Genomic DNA, 19,356 nt, shown 5'->3' with positions numbered 1-19,356 from the left:
CTATCCCCTTGCCTCCATACAATATATACTTCTGTCCTCCTGTATAAGGTGTCTATACTGCTATCTTTTCTTTTGTTCTCCTTTATACTGCCTCCTACTGTATACAGCCTATAGTCTTTTGTGCTCCTGTCTCCATTCTTCTGTCCTTTGCATTTTAAAGCCCTATTATACAGAACTATTATCAGCCCATATCGGCCGTTAATCGCCCCGTTTAATTGAAGGCAACGATCAGCTGACATGAATGATGTCGGCTGATCATTGCTGTCGTTTGTCTTTCAACATGTTTAGAGACAAACGACTATGATAGCAGTGATCTTTTGCCGTCGCTCCGTGGAATAGGAGCTGTGGCAGCAGACGGCTGCTATCCTCTATGGCAGGGGTACTCAACAACTTTTAGTGAAGGTCCACTTACCGGGGTCTATTGTCAGGTGAAGGTCCGAGCTGAACATCAGTAGTAAACGTGTTTTGTTACTTTTCACAAAGGTTGTTTAAATACAGAATTGATGCCCCTGTGCTCTCTCCCCCAGTAGTATATAGGCCCCCTGTGCGCTTTCCCTCTGTAGTATATAGCCCCCCCTGTGCGCCCTCCCCCTGTAGTATATAGCCCCCCTGTGCACTCTCCCCCTGTAGTATATAGCCCCCCTGTGCGCTCTCCCCCACTAGTATTTAGCCCCCCTCCCCATGCGCTCTCACCCAGTAGTGTATAGCCCCCTCCCCCCGGGCGCTCTCCCCCAGTAGTGTATATAGCCCCCCCCCCCCGTGCGCTCTCCCCCAGTAGTGTATATAGCCCCCCCCCCCCCGTGCGCTCTCCCCCAGTAGTGTATATAGCCCCCCCCGTGCACTCTGCCTCAGTAGTATATAGCCCCCGCCCCTGCGCTCTGCCCCAGTAGTATATAGCCCTCCCGTGCGCTCTCCCCCAGTAGTATACAGCCCTCCCGTGCGCTCTCCCCCAGTAGTGTATATAGTCCCCCGTGCTCTCTCCCCCTGTAGTATATAGTCCCCCCGTGCTCTCTCCCCCTGTAGTATAAAGTCTCCCCGTGCGCTCTCCCCCTGTAGTATAAAGTCCCCCCCGTGCGCTCTCCCCCTGTAGTATACAGCCCCCCTGTGCGCTCTCCCCCTGTAGTATATAGTCCCCCCGTGCTCTCTCCCCCTGTAGAATATAGTCCCCCCGTGCTCTCTCTCCCCCTGTAGAATATAGTCCCCCCGTGCTCTCTCTCCCCCTGTAGAATATAGTCCCCCCGTGCTCTCTCTCCCCCTGTAGAATATAGTCCCCCCGTGCTCTCTCTCCCCCTGTAGAATATAGTCCCCCCGTGCTCTCTCTCCCCCTGTAGAATATAGTCCCCCCGTGCTCTCTCTCCCCCTGTAGAATATAGCCCCCCCGTGCGCTCTCTCCCTGTAGTATATAGCCCCCCCGTGCGCTCTCTCCCTGTAGTATATAGCCCCCCCGTGCGCTCTCTCCCCCTGTAGAATATAGTCCCCCCGTGCTCTCTCCCCCTGTAGAATAGTCCCCCGTGCTCTCTCCCCCTGTAGAATAGTCCCCCGTGCTCTCTCCCCCTGTAGAATATAGTCCCCCCGTGCTCTCTCCCCCTGTAGAATATAGTCCCCCCGTGCTCTCTCCCCCTGTAGAATATAGTCCCCCCCCCGTGCTCTCTCCCCCTGTAGTATACAGCCCCCCCGTGCTCTCTCCCCCTGTAGTATACAGCCCCCCCCGTGCTCTCTCCCCCTGTAGTATACAGTCCACCCGTGCTCTCTCCCCCTGTAGTATACAGTCCCCCCGTGCTCTCTCCCCCTGTAGTATACAGTCCCCCCGTGCTCTCTCCCCCTGTAGTATACAGTCCCCCCGTGCTCTCTCCCCCTGTAGTATACAGTCCCCCCCGTGCTCTCTCCCCCTGTAGTATACAGTCCCCCCTGTGCGCTCTCCCCCTGTAGTATATAGGCCCCCATGCGCTCTCCCCCTCCCATATAACATAAAAAAACAAACACTTATACTCACCTGGGTCCGGCGTTTCCTCCTTTCTTCCCTCTTGTGGCCGCACTGCAGCGGTCACAAGAGGCCGCTCTCCCCTTGTCCTGGCGTCAGCGTAGTGACATCACTCGAGTGCCGACACCTGGGGCAGAGTGTGGCCCGTGGCCCCTCCTGCACTCACCTGCTTGCTGCCCGCGCGTGTATTAGCGCAAGCAGGAAACCAGGACCAAACGAGCGCTGACAGATCTATGTCGCCCCGTGTAATAGGGGCTTTAGCTCAGATATTTCTGGTATTGTTGAAACACTGCAGTCAGCACTGATGGTGGCGCCATCCCACTACTGCCAAGAGGGAGGGAGGGCAGGGAAAGGACATGAGAAGCAAGAGACAAGTGTTTGACTCTTTTACACTCTCTTGTAGCGTGAACAGTGAAGAGCTTGTAATGATTGGCACAGCTTTCTCCATTTACACTCAGTGAGAGCCAATGAATCATGTGGTCAACTAATATGACACAGCAGCCGCAGTGAATGCCCATGCCTTCCTCTGCTTGAGGCCGCTAGCTTCCTTATGTAGGCAGGTGGAGGAAGGAACTGCTGCACAACATATCGGTCAGTGGCTTGTGACCTACACTTTGGGATCCGCTGCCCTGTTACCGGTGCACCTTATTTATATAACTGAGGCAAAGTTATGATATAATTTACATAAAAGGCTAAATAACTAGAGACAGCGATGGAACCTATCTGGATGTATGACTGAGGAGGTTTTTCCTATAGAAGGTTTAGTGAACCCTTCATTGATCTGCCGGACAGGAGCTTTGTGCTTTCTGTGAGGAATTTACTTTATTGCCATGAATAAAGTATTTCAATAAATCTATATACATACATAGCCCTAATATATACATGTCATACAAGGCTATCATTAGGGGTTAGGTTAAGAACACAGAGTAGCAGCCCCTTGTGGGGCTGATTTCAATTTATTTTTTACAAGCACTTGTTGATTGTACATTTTTAATCCCCCAGGGATCTGGAACAGTTGTTTGATCAGTCGTAATACTTATGTTACACTTTGCCTTCAGCACATGAAGGGACTGGCACCTATCAAATAACCACCTAGATGCCACAGTCACTACAGGCCATAGCATCTAGAGGGTTGAACTACTAAAGTCCAATCCCAGCAGCTGTAATTGATTGAAGCTTCTGACATGTTGTTTTGACACCTTAGGGCTATGTTCACACAGCCTATTCTATTTTTACAAGAACAGTTGTCGTTGCTGATCATAACAACAGCTGTTCTAGTAAAAAAAAAAGAATGCACTCGGAAGAATCCTATGGGTAACAGCAGTCGATGTGCACACAATATCTCGCACAATGGCCGCTGTTTCCCTGCGTCTGTAGAAATAATTGACTTGTCAATTATTTTTTGGCCGGCAGACTGCGAACCACGGCCGTAGTTCACAGTCTGTTCTCACGGTCGTACATTGTATTAAAGCCAATGGTTAATTGGAGTGCGGGCACATTCAGAGGTGATGATGTTCATCTGGCCGATACTTCAGTATTGGCCGCGTGAACATGTATGACAGCGGCCGTTGTTCTTACATTTTTTTTAACCCTTTAAGGACGGGGCCAATTTTCGTTTTTGCGTTTTCGGTTTTTCCTCCTTGTGCTTAAAGCCATAGCACTTGCATTTTTCCACCTAGAAACCCACATGAGCCCTTATTTTTTGCGTCACTAATTGTACTTTGCAATGACAGGCTGAATTTTTGCATAAAGTACACTGCGAAACCAGAAAAACATTCAATGTGTGGTGAAATTGAACAAAAAAAACGCATTTCTTTTATTTGGGGGGACTGTGTTCGCCCTGGGGTAAAACTGACTTGTTGTGCATGTTCCTCAAGTCATTACGATTAAAACGATATATAACATATATAACTTTTCTTTTATCTGATGGCCGGTAAAAAAATTCAAGCCATTGTTAACAAATAAACGTTCCTTAAAATCGCTCCATTCCCAGGCTTATAGCGCTTTTATCCTTTGGTCTATGGGGCTGTGTCAGGTGTCATTTTTTGCGCCATGATGTTTACTTTCTATCGGTACCTTGATTGCGCATATACGATTTTTTGATCGCTTTTTATTAAATTTTTTCTGGATTTGATGCGACCAAAAATGTGCAATTTTGCACTTTGGAATATTTTTGCGCTTACACAGTTTACTTACCGTGCGAGATCAGGAATGTGATTAATAAATAGTTCGGGCGATTACGTACGCAGCGATACTAAATATGTTTATTTATTTACTTTTATGTAAAACCTGGGAAAAGGGGGGTGATTCAAACTTTTATTAGGGGAGGGGGATTTTTACTAATAATACTTTTTTTTTTTTGCACATATACTAGAAGCCCCCCTGGGGTTAGGGTTATTCCCCCTGGGGGACTTCTAGTATATATACTTTGATCTCTCATTGAGATCTTTGCTGTATACTTATACAGCAAAGGTCAATGAGATTGGCACTCGCTTGATTTCGGCTGCTGCAAGCCGGGGACGGCGCCATCTTGGAGAGGTCCCCGGCCGGCATCAGGTACGGAGATCGCTCCTCTGGGACAACATCCCACTAGACACCAGGGATAAGCTGCGTCCGGTAATCAGATGCAGCTGTCATGTTTGACAGCTGCATCTGATTACTGTATTAGCAGGCACGGCGATCGGACCGTGCCCGCTAATACCCGCGGTCCCGGGCTACAAGAGGCACCTGGAACCGTGGCGGTTCATAGCAGGGTCGCCGTGCGGCCCCGCTCTGAACACCTCTTACGGGCGCATGACGTACGGATACGTCATGCGTCCTTAAGAGGTTAAAGTGTACCTGTTGTTTAAATTTTTTTTGCAGAAATCTATAGTACAGGCATTTTAAAGAAATTTTGTAATTGGGTTTATTAGCAGAAAAGTGCATTCAGAAAAAGCAGTTTGATATGAGATGAGGCACCAAAACAGGACAACAAAGAGTTAATTTACAGCTACATCAACAGGCTATCTCCTCTGAAGTCAGCACTGACCTCTCTGACCTCTGTATACCGGCTTTCACACAGGTCCCACTGTGTAATCCTTTTTTCTCTAATCTCTGCTGGTGACTAATCTCCCTCCTCCCCCTCCCCTCTCCATAGGTTACACAGGACCCAACTGATGTAAAAGAGTCGAGATTTCCTGATAATGAGCAGTGAATGAGAGAGAGAGGAGGGAGGGGGGACCTGGGGAAAGTCTTTTTGAATGCAGATAATGGCATATTTGCCTAATAAACCCAATTACAAAGTTTCTTAAAATCGCCTGGACTATTGATTTCTGCAAAAAAAAAAAAAAAAAAAAAAGACAGTGACACTTTAAGTACTCCTGTATTTTTTTTATGCCCATATAATACACAACCACAGTCTGCAGGGTCATCTTTATTTATCCCAGCTCGGCTGCATCCATACATTTAAAGGGGTTATCCAGTTCTGCAAAAACATGGCCACTTTTTCTCAGAGACAACACGACTCTTGTCTCCAGATGCGGTTTGCAATTAAGCTTCATTCACTTCAATGGAACGGAGCAGCAAAACCCCGCCCAAGCTGGAGACAAGAGTGGAGCTGTTTCTGGAAGAAAGTGGCCATGTTTTTGTAGTGCTGGATAACCCCTTTAAATCAGTGTATCTTGTTCAGATGACCTCTGACTGTAAACTGCTTCCTGTCCCTTCTGCCATTGGTCCCATACTGCAACCAGCTCAGCATTACACGAGCAGCTAGAGCCTGAACCATCTTTGTCGGCTAAGAGGGCAGAGTAACAATCCTCACCTCTATATATTTCTAACTAAGCTAAGAGACTAGAAGTATAGGAGGCTGAGCTGTCATCAAATCCATTACAACTGCACCATCAGTAACTCTAGTGAGCGTCTTTAAGGGATTAATGATCAGTTGCCTCCAGGGGTCACATCTTTTGGTATCAGGTCCTGTATTAGGGGCTCATATCCAGGGGGCTATAGGTCCTGTGCAGGGGTCTGTCATTCACAGGGCTCCAGATTGTCACATTTCACAATGACGGAGGAATTTGTGATCCGAGCCCCGTACCAGCCTTTCCAGAAATGGGTGTCTTTTCCTTTGTGAGTAAAATTCAAATATCGGACACCAGGGCCATAGTGACGGAATTTATAAGAGACCTGAGGAAGAAGCAGAATCATAAGTCATTGCAGAATGCTAAACCTATAAGAAGGAAGTAACAGAATAATCCATCAATAGGGCTGCCTGATGTTCTGATGGCTCCGCTCCTACTACAACTGCAGGTACAGGCACTTGTAAGGCTTGCAGAGACTGAAGAACTCCTCCCAAGAGGGCCATGGCCTCCTTAAAGGGGTTGTCCAGCAAAAATCTTTTTCTTTCAAATCAACTGGTTTCAGAAAGTTTTAAAGATTTGTAATTTACTTCTATATAAAAATCTCCAGTCTTCTAGTACTTATCAGCTGCTGTATGTCCTGCAGGAAGTGATGTATTATTTTCAGTCTGACACAGCGCTCTCTGCTGGCACTTCTCTCTCAGTCAGGAACTGTCCAGAGCAGCAGTAAATTCTCATAGAAAACATCTGCTGCTCTGGACAGTTCTTATAATATACAGGATTTTTCTTAAAATATTTTTTTATGCCTTAATTCTGATCAATGAAAGCCTCACTATAAGCTCTGTGGTGTACCTGCTTATAACGTGTATCGTTCCATTGGGGGATGTGCTCGGGAGCCATAGTGAACTCGCTTAGTACAGTTTTCTTATCCGCAGCCAAAAGCTGAACTTTAATTTCATAGATGCAGCCGCAGTCATGTCGTCCGGCATACCTGTAAGAGATGAAGCAGACGTCAGTACTAAGGAAGTATGTACTCAGTCAGGAGAGAGGACAAATGGCTCTTTTCCTCCGCCATGCATCTGCTCTGGTCTCTGTACCCCCTCACCCTGCCTGTAGGGTGCACACACGCTCCCCTATTGATTGTTACGTCCGGTGCACACATCCAGACTTCCCCTTTAAATGACCTGCTAGCAGCCATACCTGCTCCTCCAGCCTGTTTCCTGACTATGTCACCTGCTTGTTCTTTGTACCTAGCTTATCTCTACAGTTTATGATGCGGAGTGTTTGCTATGAACCTGTGCAGGACAGGGTGCAGGGTGTCTGTCTCCATGTCTGTATGCTGCCAGTCCACTACCTTGGCCGAATCCTGAATTTGCCTCTGTCTGTCACCTTGGTGCCTCTCAGTTACTCTAAGCCAGACACTACCCACACCAGGACCACTCAAGTCCAGACCCCCATACAGGGGATAAATAGGTGGGATACTTAGGGCCCTATTCCACCGGACGATTATCGTTCAGATTATCGTTAAATCGTTCGAATCTAAACAATAATCGTTCAGTTGAAATGCAGTTAACGATTAACGACCGAACGAGAAATCGTTGATCGCTTCATAAGACCTGGACCTATTTTTATCGTTGCTCGTTCGCAAAACGTTCGCATTGAATAAGACATCGTTCGGTCGTTCGCAATAGAAACGAACGCAATAGCGCATAAATAGCGAAGAAAAAACGATCGCAATTACGATTATAACTAACGATTATCGTTCCATGAAAATGAGTGAACGTTTTCAGGTCTTTCACAATAGCGGTCGTTTGAGATCGTTAACGATTATGCAAACGATAATCGTCCGGTGGAATAGGGCCCTTAGACAGCGCGCTGGAGAGTAACCCAAATCCAAACTGGTTGGGTGGCAGAGCAGGTCCACACCTGCTACCCCTTACAGAGATGCAGACAGCACTTGGGCTTCATACACCTTATTTAAGGGGTTAAACTATTCTAGAATTCTGACAGGAGGTCCGATATGGAAGATTTTCATCCATTAACCAGAATGAAAAGTGGCTACAAAGTCTCTCACTCCCAGGCATATAGGCGCATTATATGGACTTTCTATTATTGTGGGGACGGGGAGCGTTTGGTTATCCAGGCATGATGGGAATTGTAGTTTTGCAACAGCTGTAAGTCCGAAGGTTCCCCGTCCCTGTATTAAACGGATATTCTGGGGAAATATTTATACATTTAAAAGGGGTACTCCGTCTGGGATCCCTTTTTTCATTATTGCTGGGGGTGAGTAAAAACAATTGCATCCACTTACTAGCCCAGCTTTAGCGCAGCCACCTGCATTCTGCTTCTCCGAGTCTCAGTCGCCATCCGCTTCCTGGTGGACACTGCTACAGACACTGAATGGCTGAGTGGGCCGCCTGCGACACGTCTTAGACCAGGAAGTGGCTGGAGACCGGGGTCCAGAGCAGCTGGATGCAGGCACCAGCGCTAAAGCCGGGGAGGTAAGTGAATGTAATTGTTTTCATCCATCCCCGAAGATTGTGAAAAAAAGGGGTACTGGCTGGAGTACCCCTTTAAATGTGTTCTGGAAAGGTGGAGGGGAATAAAGCAACCTGTACTCACTTGCTGCCAATCCCCTGTCGGGCATTTCCTAGGTGTCAGGATGCAGTGATACTGGATTGGCAGCAGGTGAGTATATTTATTTTTTCCCCTATCCTAAGCATGGTTAAATGCAGGAATATTTGTTCAGAATACCCCTTAAATTTAACTGAGGACAGTGCAATACATCATTTCCCCTATGGTAGCACTGCTGGGGGAATGAACATTTAAACGGGTTATCCAGCATTAAAAACATGGCCACTTTCTTCCAGAGACAGCACCACTCTTGTCTCCAGTTTGGGTGCAAGTTTTGCATCTCAGTTCCATTCAAGAGAATGGAGCTTAAAGGGAACCAATCACGCCGAAAATCCATCTTAAGATAAGGAAACGTGCTGGCACATCACCCAGCACGTTTCCCAAACATCCCCCTGTAACCTCCGTGCCCCCCTCCATCAGTCAGTAATCTTACTTTGAAGAAGTCCTGCGCTGTATGTAAATTTCCGGCAAGTAGTCACGGTGGGCGGATTTAGTCAAGGTGGGCAGAATCAGTCACAGGTCCTGGGCCTCTGTAATGGCTGTAATCACGCCCAGAGGGGCGTGCTTGAGGTCTGCCTTCCATCCACGTGACCCGGAGGCTTGCGTTTCACGTCGGCGGCCCGCTGACGTCATCCGCACGCAGCGCCGTCATCTTCCGGAGTCCGCGCATGCGCTGTTGTCTCCCGCTGTACTGCGCATATGCGGACTACAGAAGACATCTGCACTGCGTTCGGATGATGTCAGCGTGCCGCCGACGTGAAACGCAAGCCTCCGGGTCACGTGGATGGAAGGCAGACCTCAAGCACGCCCCTCTGGACGTGATTACAACCATTACAGACGCCCAGGACCTGTGACTGATTCTGCCCACCTTGACTAAATCCGCTCACCATGACTACTTGCCAGAAATTTACAAAGTAAGATTACTGACTGATGGAGGGGGGCACGGAGGTTACAGGGGGATTTTTAGGAAACATGCTGGGTGATGTGCCAGCACGTTTCCTTAACTTAAGATGGATTTTCGGCGTGATTGGTTCCCTTTAAAGGGGTTATCCAGTGCTACAAAAACATAGCCACTTTTCCCCCTCTCTTGTCTTCAGTTCAGGTGCAGTTTGCAATTAAGCTCCATTTACTTCAATGGAACTGAGTTTGAAACTGCAACCAATTTGGAGACAAGAGAGGGGGGGGGGGGGGAGTGGCCATGTTTTTGTAGCGCTGGATAACCCCTTTAATTGCAAACCACACTTGACCTGGATACAAGAGTGGTGCTGTCTCTGGAAGAAAGTAGCCATGTTTTTCTAGTGCTGAATAACTCAGCTAATAAAACAGCCAATTTCTGCAGGTCCAAGCAGTGATCCCCCTGTGATCAGACATGGTCTTAAGCAGGAAAACTTTTAATAAACTGCAGTATACAAAACCTATATAATAACCCACCAATCAGAGACGTAGATGACCGGCTGGTGGACGTCCAGGAAATGCGGCCACAGTCCTTCCTTTATAAGGTCTATGATCTGGCTCTTCTTACACCAACTATATAGAGATGTATAAGGTTAGTCACGGAACTGTCAGCCAGTTAGCATAAGGCCAGCTATATACTCACGAGAATGAGGTGACAAAGCAGGTCTGGCTCTCGGCACCGTCTATAACCGAATGGTTGTTCTCCACCTGCCATCCATCTCCTCCTTGTTCAATGCGCCAGTGATTAAACTGTTCTGAAAGAAGTAACAGATCAGGCCTATATAGCATGAAGTATACAAGTAGTAACAGATCAGGCCTATATAGCATAAAGTATACAAGAAGTAACAGATCAGGCCTATATAGCATGAAGTATACAGCAGCAACGGCCTGTTTAAAGCTCTAATATATAACTTAAACCCTAGGTGTTTGGCCACTTAGATGCTGTGGTACCATCTAAGGGCCTGTTCACATTGAGCAAAACAGGCATGATTCCAAGCAGAGTCGGCAGCGCTGGTTCCGCTTGGAATTTCTGCCTACTTTGCTCAATGTGAACTGCCCCTTAGGCTCCCAACCTGTACACTGCAAGCTCAAGTACCCTAGAGGGACTTAAAAGGTTTTTCTCTGTAACATACGCAAAAAATGCGGATCTGCTAGTGTCATCGTCCCTCCTTTTATTACAAATAGTCTCCACTTTTACAGATCCACAAAAACACAGACGATACTACGGAAGCACCACGGACAGATTGTGGGCTCAAAATATGGTCTTCAAAAATATACTGACATGTAAATGAGGCCGTGAGGCTATATCAGTACAGTAGCTCGAACATGTAAACTGTTTCAGAGCTCCCGGTATGATAAATCATGATCCCGGGAGTCCGGTGATTCTGGTCCGTAGCACATCGTCTGTGCATGGACTGTAATCGCAGAATCATGTAAATGTCCCCTAAGGCTACGTTCATGGTATATGTCAGCATAACTAGAACAATATGCTGACATACACCAGGGCATAATTGAGACGGGTGCATTGATTTTGATAAAGAGAACACAGTCCAGCAGTGACCACATGCACTGCATTACTGAGCTTATATTGTGTTTTGTGCCTTTAGAGTGGTAGCACTAAGGGGCAACATGGGAACAGCAGGGCTGCTCAAGCCCTGGTCCAGGCAGTTACATATCGCTTGTGATACCCAGCCTCCCCTGATGTCTGTTCTTGCTTGCTGTGCCTTCATGCGGCCAGATTAACAATTGCTGCACCATTCGTGGGGACCTACTCAATGCATTATTGTTGGCGGTACATCACCTTTTTATACAGGGCAATGCCCAGCCAACAAGGAAGCATTTAATTGGCTGCGCAAAAGATCCAATGCGGGTCCTTTACACGGTGCAATTACACTATGTGGTCAAGGCAAGTCTGAAACGTATACGGTTTCAGAATAACGGTATCCCCCCTCCATGTGACCTCTAATTACATCATGTGACTGGTGCGGTAGGATGTAGCATCATTTCAGTTTAATTCAGTCCTTTTCTACAATACAATGAGCATAGCCTTACCTGTGCCGCATGGATTACGCAGCAGGTTCCGTGAAAATGGCTTCTTTACAGTAGCTCTCTGCCAGGAGAAGTCATGACACACATCAGCAGCTAAGAGGATGTCTCTCCTATGTTCCCGTTCACATTTCAGCCTCCATAAGAAGGGAGAGTCGACCAGATGTTTCCAGCGCCGACTTACGCGCCTACAGCCAAGGATCAGGTCTCGTGATGGTACAAGGCTGAGGATCAAGAAGAGGATATCATCCGGGAATGGCTCCAAGTCCATAAAAAATTCTACATTTCTTCGTAATACTTGGGGCGCTCGAGGCTGCGCAGGTAACTCCTGGGAGCCGCCCTGTCCCATTGTGAGGGTATCAGAGTCTGTAAGACATAGAAAAAATAATTAAAGTGTCACTGTCGTCTATATCTATCTATATATATATATATACATACACAGCCCTTGTTAGACGATTATTATGGAGCCGCGTGATAGGCTCGGTAAGCAAGCGTCCATCTAGCAGATCGGCACTTGATTACAGGAGGCATCGGGCCGTCTAATACCAGTCTTATGTAAATCCCTTTACAAGGAAAAGGTCTGCACCTTACTAATATAGTATATGCTTATATGCTTCAATTATGTGTATAATATAAAAACCTGTCTATTCCCATACCAATATGCCAGCCATAGCTATTCCCATACCAATATGCCAGCCATAGCTATTCCCAAACCAATATGCCAGCCATAGCTATTCCCATACCAATATGCCAGCCACAGCTATTCCTATACCATACCAGCTTTTGGCAGTCCGGATATGTTCGGAGTTATAGTTCTGGAACAGCTGGAGGGTTGGTGAACACTGCTCTATGTACACCTGCGCCATACACTGCCATATATCTACCTTACCTGTGAACATAACCTCACAGCCCCCAGCGTTTTCGGATGGTCAGGAGATGACTAAGAACTCTGGTGGGTGCGAAAACCTTGTTTGGTCACGGTAAACTTGTCCAACTTGTTTCCTAGAACTCGGACTATACACCCGACAGGGAAAGATAGTAGTGGCAGCAGGTGTGAGAAGAGGGGGGTGGGGGTGCTGGACTGGAGGGGAGGAGGGTGATGGGGGAGCAGGACTTACAGGGCGATAAGAGTGCAGGACTGGAGGGGAGGAAGGTGATGTGGAACCAGGACTGAAGGGGAGAAGGATGGGGGGAATAGGATTGGAGAAGAGGAAGATGGAGGAGCAGGGCTGGAGAGGAGGACAACGCAGGCGCAGGACTGGAGGGGACGACGACGAGGGCGCAGGACTGGAGGGGACGACGACGAGGGCGCAGGACTGGAGGGGACGACGACGAGGGCGCAGGACTGGAGGGGACGACGACGAGGGCGCAGGACTGGAGGGGACGACGACGAGGGCGCAGGACTGGAGGGGACGACGACGAGGGCGCAGGACTGGAGGGGACGACGACGAGGGCGCAGGACTGGAGGGGACGACGACGAGGGCGCAGGACTGGAGGGGACGACGACGAGGGCGCAGGACTGGAGGGGACGACGACGAGGGCGCAGGACTGGAGGGGACGACGACGAGGGCGCAGGACTGGAGGGGACGACGACGAGGGCGCAGGACTGGAGGGGACGACGACGAGGGCGCAGGACTGGAGGGGACGACGACGAGGGCGCAGGACTGGAGGGGACGACGACGAGGGCGCAGGACTGGAGGGGACGACGACGAGGGCGCAGGACTGGAGGGGACGACGACGAGGGCGCAGGACTGGAGGGGACGACGACGAGGGCGCAGGACTGGAGGGGACGACGACGAGGGCGCAGGACTGGAGGGGACGACGACGAGGGCGCAGGACTGGAGGGGACGACGACGAGGGCGCAGGACTGGAGGGGACGACGACGAGGGCGCAGGACTGGAGGGGACGACGACGAGGGCGCAGGACTGGAGGGGACGAGGGCGCAGGACTGGAGGGGACGAGGGCGCAGGACTGGAGGGGACGACGACGAGGGCGCGGGACTGGAGGGGACGACGACGAGGGCGCGGGACTGGAGGGGACGACGACGAGGGCGCGGGACTGGAGGGGACGACGACGAGGGCGCGGGACTGGAGGGGACGACGACGAGGGCGCGGGACTGGAGGGGACGACGACGAGGGCGCGGGACTGGAGGGGACGAGGGCGCGGGACTGGAGGGGACGAGGGCGCGGGACTGGAGGGGACGAGGGCGCGGGACTGGAGGGGACGAGGGCGCGGGACTGGAGGGGACGAGGGCGCGGGACTGGAGGGGACGACGACGAGGGCACGGGACTGGAGGGGACGAGGGCGCGGGACTGAAGGGGACGACGACGAGGGCGCGGGACTGGAGGGGACGACGACGAGGGCGCGGGACTGGAGGGGGCGACGACGAGGGCGCGGGACTGGAGGGGGCGACGACGAGGGCGCGAGACTGGAGGGGACGACGACGAGGGCGCGGGACTGGAGGGGACGACGACGAGGGCGCGGGACTGGAGGGGACGACGACGAGGGCGCGGGACTGGAGGGGACGACGATGAGGGCGCGGGACTGGAGGGGACGACGATGGAGAAGCAGCAGTGGAGGGGAGGAAGATGGAGAAGCAGCAGTGGAGGGGAGGAAGATGGAGAAGCAGCAGTGGAGGGGAGGAAGATGGAGAAGCAGCAGTGGAGGGGAGGAAGATGGAGAAGCAGCAGTGGAGGGGAGGAAGATGGAGAAGCAGCAGTGGAGGGGAGGAAGATGGAGAAGCAGCAGTGGAGGGGAGGAAGATGGAGAAGCAGCAGTGGAGGGGAGGATGGCAGAGATGATGAGGGTGCAGGAGTGGAGGATGGTGGCGGGAGCAGGACTATGTTCACACCACACTTCGCCTCTCTGTTGCAGATATATCGGCATCCTGTTGATATGGGATGCTGACACATTTGTGCACAGGCAGGGGCCCCATTACTTTCAATGGCTGATGACTACCTCCAGGTGGTTTGCTGCACTTTAAGGTCTCAGTCTAAACACATATGTCTGGAAAACAACCCAAACATAGTCCCAATGCCATTGACTCAATGGGGGCCTCCCTGTCTGAGCTCGGACACATAGTGACAGGATGCGGACGTATCTGGGCCAGGTGGTCTTACATCTCGGCAGTATTACTGTCCCTCTGTTATTCCTCCTGGTAATATATGACATCATCAGTAAGTGACTGGGGATCACCGTCCCCTGGTTACACTGTGACACCACCATTGGGGGCGCTCCTCACACTGTCACTGTATTCATCCATTTCCAGGAGGAGTAACAGAGGGACAGCACAAGGCAGCCGTCTCAGGGAAGAGTTTTATTAGGAAATGTACCTATATGTTACCAATTTAACCATTCAGGGTTATAGGAAAGCCGGGTGATCAGTAATCAAATAACCAGGACAGCCTCTATGCCAGGGAGGGGGAACCTTTGGCCTTCCAGCTGTTGCAAAACTACAATTCCCATCATGCCTGGACAGCCAAATCTTCGCTTTGGCTGTCCAGGCATGATGGGAATTGTAGTTTTGCAGCAGCTACAGGGCCAAAGGTTCCCCATCCCTGCTCTATGCAGAAGGAGCAGAGGTGTCACTCAGGGCTGTAGGAAAGCTGGGTGACTACACCTGTGAAAGTTGGCATAACAACTTAGTAATGCTAATCCTATCAGTTTAACAATAGTATTACCATGGTAACAGCTGTCCCTCCACATACATATATGATATCAACTGTGACGCAAAGCGATTCCCAACGTAGTAATATCAGCCTACCTGTACGTTTGCAGCATGGCCCGTTAAGTGAGCGTCGCACATCTATGTGGTTGGCAGCTGCCTAAACTGTCAGAAAACAAAACTGAGCTGACGTCACACTGCCCCGCCCATCCAGGGGCGGGATATAAGTCTTACAGCTATGGAAACAGGAAGCAATGGGATTGTGGGAAATGTAGTCTTTTGAGCTGATTGTGTCTTGGCTACAGATCAGAGCAGGGGTAGGGAACCTTGGCCCTTTAGTAGTTGCAAAACTACAATTCCCATCATGCCTGGACAGCCAAAGGCTGTCCAGGCATGATGTGGATTGTAGTTTTGCAACAGCTGGAGGGCTAAAGGTTTCCCCATCCCTGGATTATAGAGATAGATAAGATAGACATAAAGGGGGAGATTTATCAAACTGGTGTACAGTGAAACTGGCTCAGTTGCCCCTAGCAACCAATCAGATTCCACCTTTCATTCCTCACAGACTATTTGGAAAATGAAAGGTGGAATCTGATTGGTTGCTAGGGGCAACTGAGCCAGTTTCACTTTACACCATGTTTGATAAATCTGCCCCTCTACTTTATCTAGCTAACACGTGCAGTCATATAAAAAATGAACCCAAAATGGCCTTCCTGAAGACCCTCTTAGGGCCCTATTCCACCGGACGATTATCGTTTGCATAATCGTTAACGATCTCAAACGACCACTATTGTGAAAGACCTGAAAACGTTCACTCATTTCCATGGAACGATAATCATTGCGATCGTTTTTCTTCGCTATGTATTCGCTATTGCGTTCGTATCTATTACGAACGACTGAACGATGTCTTATGCAATGCGAACGATTTGCGAACAAGCAACGATAAAAATAGGTCCAGGTCTTATAAAGCGATCAACGATTTCTCGTTCGGTCGTTAATCGTTAACTGCATTTCAAACGAACGATTATCATTTAGATTTGAACGATTTAACGATAATCTGAACGATAATCGTCCGGTGGAATAGGGCCCTTATGGTCCTTTTACACGGGACGATTGATCGTTCCTTTTTGCACGATAACGGTCAAATTCGAACGATAATCGTACGTGTAAACGCAGCGAACGATCAAACGACGAGCAAAAAATCGTTCATTTTGATCTTTCAACATGTTCTCAAATCATCGTTGATCGTTCGCAAAAAATTCGCAGATCGTTCCGTGTAATCATTCTTTCAGCGATTTCACCTATGTGTGAGATAGGCTTAAACGATCGCAAAACGAACACATAGCGAATTTTCCGTACGATGTATCGTTCCGTCTAAACGCTGATCGTTATAAAAAAAACATTGTTCATTCAAAATCGTTAATCGTGCGAATTATCGCACCGTGTAAAAGTACCATTAGACTATGTTCACACATTGTTTTCCAGCACAGGATTTGACTTGTCTTATGGTGCGTTTACACAGTGAAATTTATCTGACAGATTTTTTAAGCCAAAGCCAGGAACACACACTATAAACAGAGAACGGGTCATAAAGGAAAGACTGAGATTTCTCCCCTTTTCAAATCCATTCCTGGCTTTGGCTTCCAAGATCTGTCCGATAAATCTGTCTGTGTAAACGCACCACCACATGCCAAAATAAGAGCTAAAAAGACGTATAAAGTGTGGCCGTTGTTTTTAATGGAAATATATGCACATTTAATGTACAGTACGCACCCAGAAAGTACCCTCTATTAGTATATACCAGGGGTAGGGAACCTCGGCTTTCCAGCTGTTGCAAAACTACTACTCCCATCATGCCTGGACAGCCAAAGCTAAAGCTTTGGCTGTCCAGGTATGATGGGAGTTGTAGTTTTGCAACTGCTGGAAAGCCGAGGTTCCCTACCCCTGGTATATCGGTTGTTTTCTGACATTTTTTCCCCCACCTGGGTTTTCCTCCTGACGTGTTGTAAATGAAGGAAAAAACACCCATGCACATTTACATATACAGTCTTTCTAAGCTTTCTTTTCAAATTATAAAGGAGAGAACAAATCGGCAACAACTTTGAAAAAAAAAAAAAAACTCGGAGCAAGTGGTTGCTGCACTTTAGAGACAAAAAGTGACATTCAAGATGGAGTCACACGAGGCATTCACCCGAAAAACTGGAGAAATGTCATGACATCTTTTCCACATATTAGATAAATCTTCATTCTTACCATGTTTTCTTCCAAAAAATCTTTTACTGTTTTTCTCCCTACAGAAGCATTTTTTTTTACAGTTTTTACATGACGCAGCATGCTTTGGGTATGGTGTTATTTTTCACCCTTATTTGTCTTATTTTTCCACAATTGCCAACCCAACACTCCCAGTTTTGCCAAGACTGTTCTGATTTTAAGAGACAGACCCAGTACAATAACACCCCTGGTATGTCCCACAACGTCCTCTATACTTTCAGCTATAAGCACTCATTATAAGTCCTTATAGTTAAAGGGGTACTCCGGAGTGTTTTTTAATTAACAGATTTAAGTTAAACAGATTTGTAAATTATTTCTATTTCAAAATCTCAAGTCTTCCAGTACTTATCAGCTGCTGTATGCCCTGCAGGAAATGGTGTATTATTTCCAGTCTGACACAGTGCTCTCTGGTGCCACCTCTGTCCATGTCAGGAACTTTCCACAACAGTAGCAAATCCCCATAGGAAACCTCTCCTGCTCTGGACAGTTCCTGACATGGACAGAGGTGGCAGCAGAGAGCAGTGTGTCAGACTGCAGAGAATACACCACTTCCTGCAGGACATACAGCAGCTGGTAAGTACTGGAAGGATTGCGGAAGGTGAGACACACGCAGGAGGACTGCAGCACTGCATCCAGGTGAGTATGTTTTTTTGTTGTTACACAGGGGATTCCTACATGGGGGGAGGTAACTAACAGGGGAATTGCCTAACAGTACGGGAAGGGGGAGCTAACTAACAGGAGATGCCTACAGTGGGGTCCCCATTACATTGGGAGATACTACAAGCCAGAGGGGCTACCTACAGGGGATGGTCAGAGACAAAGGGCCCTATTCCACAGGCCGTGCAACGATGTAAACGAGCGCCGATCTGCTAGATCTTCGCTCGTTTACTGGGTCTATTCCACGGCCCTGATGATCGTTAAGCGAGGGCTGCAGGGACATCGTTACTGATGTCCTTGCAGCCCTTGCAGCAATACATTACCTGCAGGGCTTCTCCTGCGCTCCTTCTTCCTCCCCGGGTCCCGCTCGCAGCATCAGCTCCGGAGCGGCCTGACTGAGCTGTTAGACCGCTCAGCCAATCACTGGCCACGGCGTTCCTGGCCACTGATTGGCTGAGCGGTCTGACAGCTCAGTCAGGCCGCTCCGGAGCTGATGCTGCGAGCGGGACCCGGGAAGGAAGAAGGAGCGCAGGAGAAGCCCTGCAGGTAATGTATTACTGCTCTGCTTGAATCGTCGGTCGCCCCCACTCACCGCTATTCCACGGTAGTGATGCACGGGGGGTGAACGTTGATTTTAGGGCCCTATTCCACCGGACGATTATCGTTTGCATAATCGTTAACGATTAACGATCTTAAACGACCGCTATTGCGAAAGACCTGAAAACGTTCACTCATTTCCATGGAACGATAATCGTTACTTATGATCGTATTTGCGATCCTTTTTTCTTCGCTATTTCTTCGCTATTGCGTTTGTATCTACTGCGAACGACCAAACAACGTCTTATTCAATGCGAACGATTTGCGAACGAGCAACGATAAAAATAGGTCCAGGTCTTATAAAGCGATCAACGATTTCTCGTTCGGTCGTTAATCGTTAACTGCATTTCAACCGAACGATTATCGTATAGATTCGAACGATTTAACGATAATCTGAACGATAATCGTCCGGTGGAATAGGGCCCAAAGTCTGCAAAAACCCACCAGTGAACCCACCCCTTGGGGACCACACCCCCAATAGGCCACTTTTTGGGTAATAGGGTGAGTGATCAGCTGATCCGGCCATTCTGAAAAATCATTGACTGACGGTCATACATCCCTATAGCAGGGGTAGGGAACCTTGGCTCTTCAGCTGTTGCAAAACTACAACTCCCATCATGCCTGGACAGCCAAAGTCTCCCCCATACAGGTAATACGGGTGACATTGCACGGCTCCTGCGTTGCCGGCTTTGGACACAAGAGGGCAGTTGTGCTTCGCT

The 19,356-nt window shown here is 48.9% G+C and overlaps 1 protein-coding gene across 2 annotated transcripts; it reads right to left on the bottom strand.

Annotated features, from left to right (window-relative positions):
- Positions 1 to 4,861: 4,861 nt before the first annotated feature.
- Positions 4,862 to 15,320, bottom strand: FBXO27 (F-box protein 27). Of its 2 annotated transcripts, none has more exons than XM_069943694.1 (6): positions 15,212 to 15,320; positions 11,455 to 11,814; positions 10,046 to 10,157; positions 9,880 to 9,975; positions 6,667 to 6,805; positions 4,862 to 6,142 (listed from the first exon to the last, which is right to left on the bottom strand). In XM_069943694.1, the coding sequence occupies exons 2-6, from the start codon at positions 11,795 to 11,797 to the stop codon at positions 5,987 to 5,989; spliced, it is 846 nt and encodes a 281-aa protein (XP_069799795.1). In that variant the 5' UTR covers positions 11,798 to 11,814; positions 15,212 to 15,320; the 3' UTR covers positions 4,862 to 5,986. The 2 variants fall into 2 exon arrangements, with proteins under 2 accessions (XP_069799795.1, XP_069799794.1); XM_069943693.1 differs by having other exon boundaries at positions 15,129 to 15,213.
- Between the last annotated feature and the right edge of the window lie 4,036 nt (positions 15,321 to 19,356).

The sequence above is a fragment of the Dendropsophus ebraccatus genome, chromosome 10 (assembly GCF_027789765.1).
Source record: "Dendropsophus ebraccatus isolate aDenEbr1 chromosome 10, aDenEbr1.pat, whole genome shotgun sequence".
In the NCBI taxonomy this organism is placed as follows: Eukaryota; Metazoa; Chordata; class Amphibia; order Anura; family Hylidae; genus Dendropsophus; species Dendropsophus ebraccatus.
Note: the sequence above shows the minus strand (reverse complement) of the source record. Positions and strands in the feature narration are given on the sequence as shown.

What these genes read in the sequence shown, in the direction of transcription:
- FBXO27 (XM_069943693.1), bottom strand. Translation starts at nt 15,153, where the DNA reads ATGTGGAGGGACAGCTGTTACCATG. An exon ending in GCGTAATCCATGCGGCACAG is followed by an intron (nt 10,158 to 11,454) that starts GTAAGGCTATGC and finishes TACTTCTTTCAG; the next exon opens with AACAGTTTAATCACTGGCGC. An exon ending in ACGATACACGTTATAAGCAG is followed by an intron (nt 6,143 to 6,666) that starts GTACACCACAGA and finishes CTTCTTCCTCAG; the next exon opens with GTCTCTTATAAATTCCGTCA.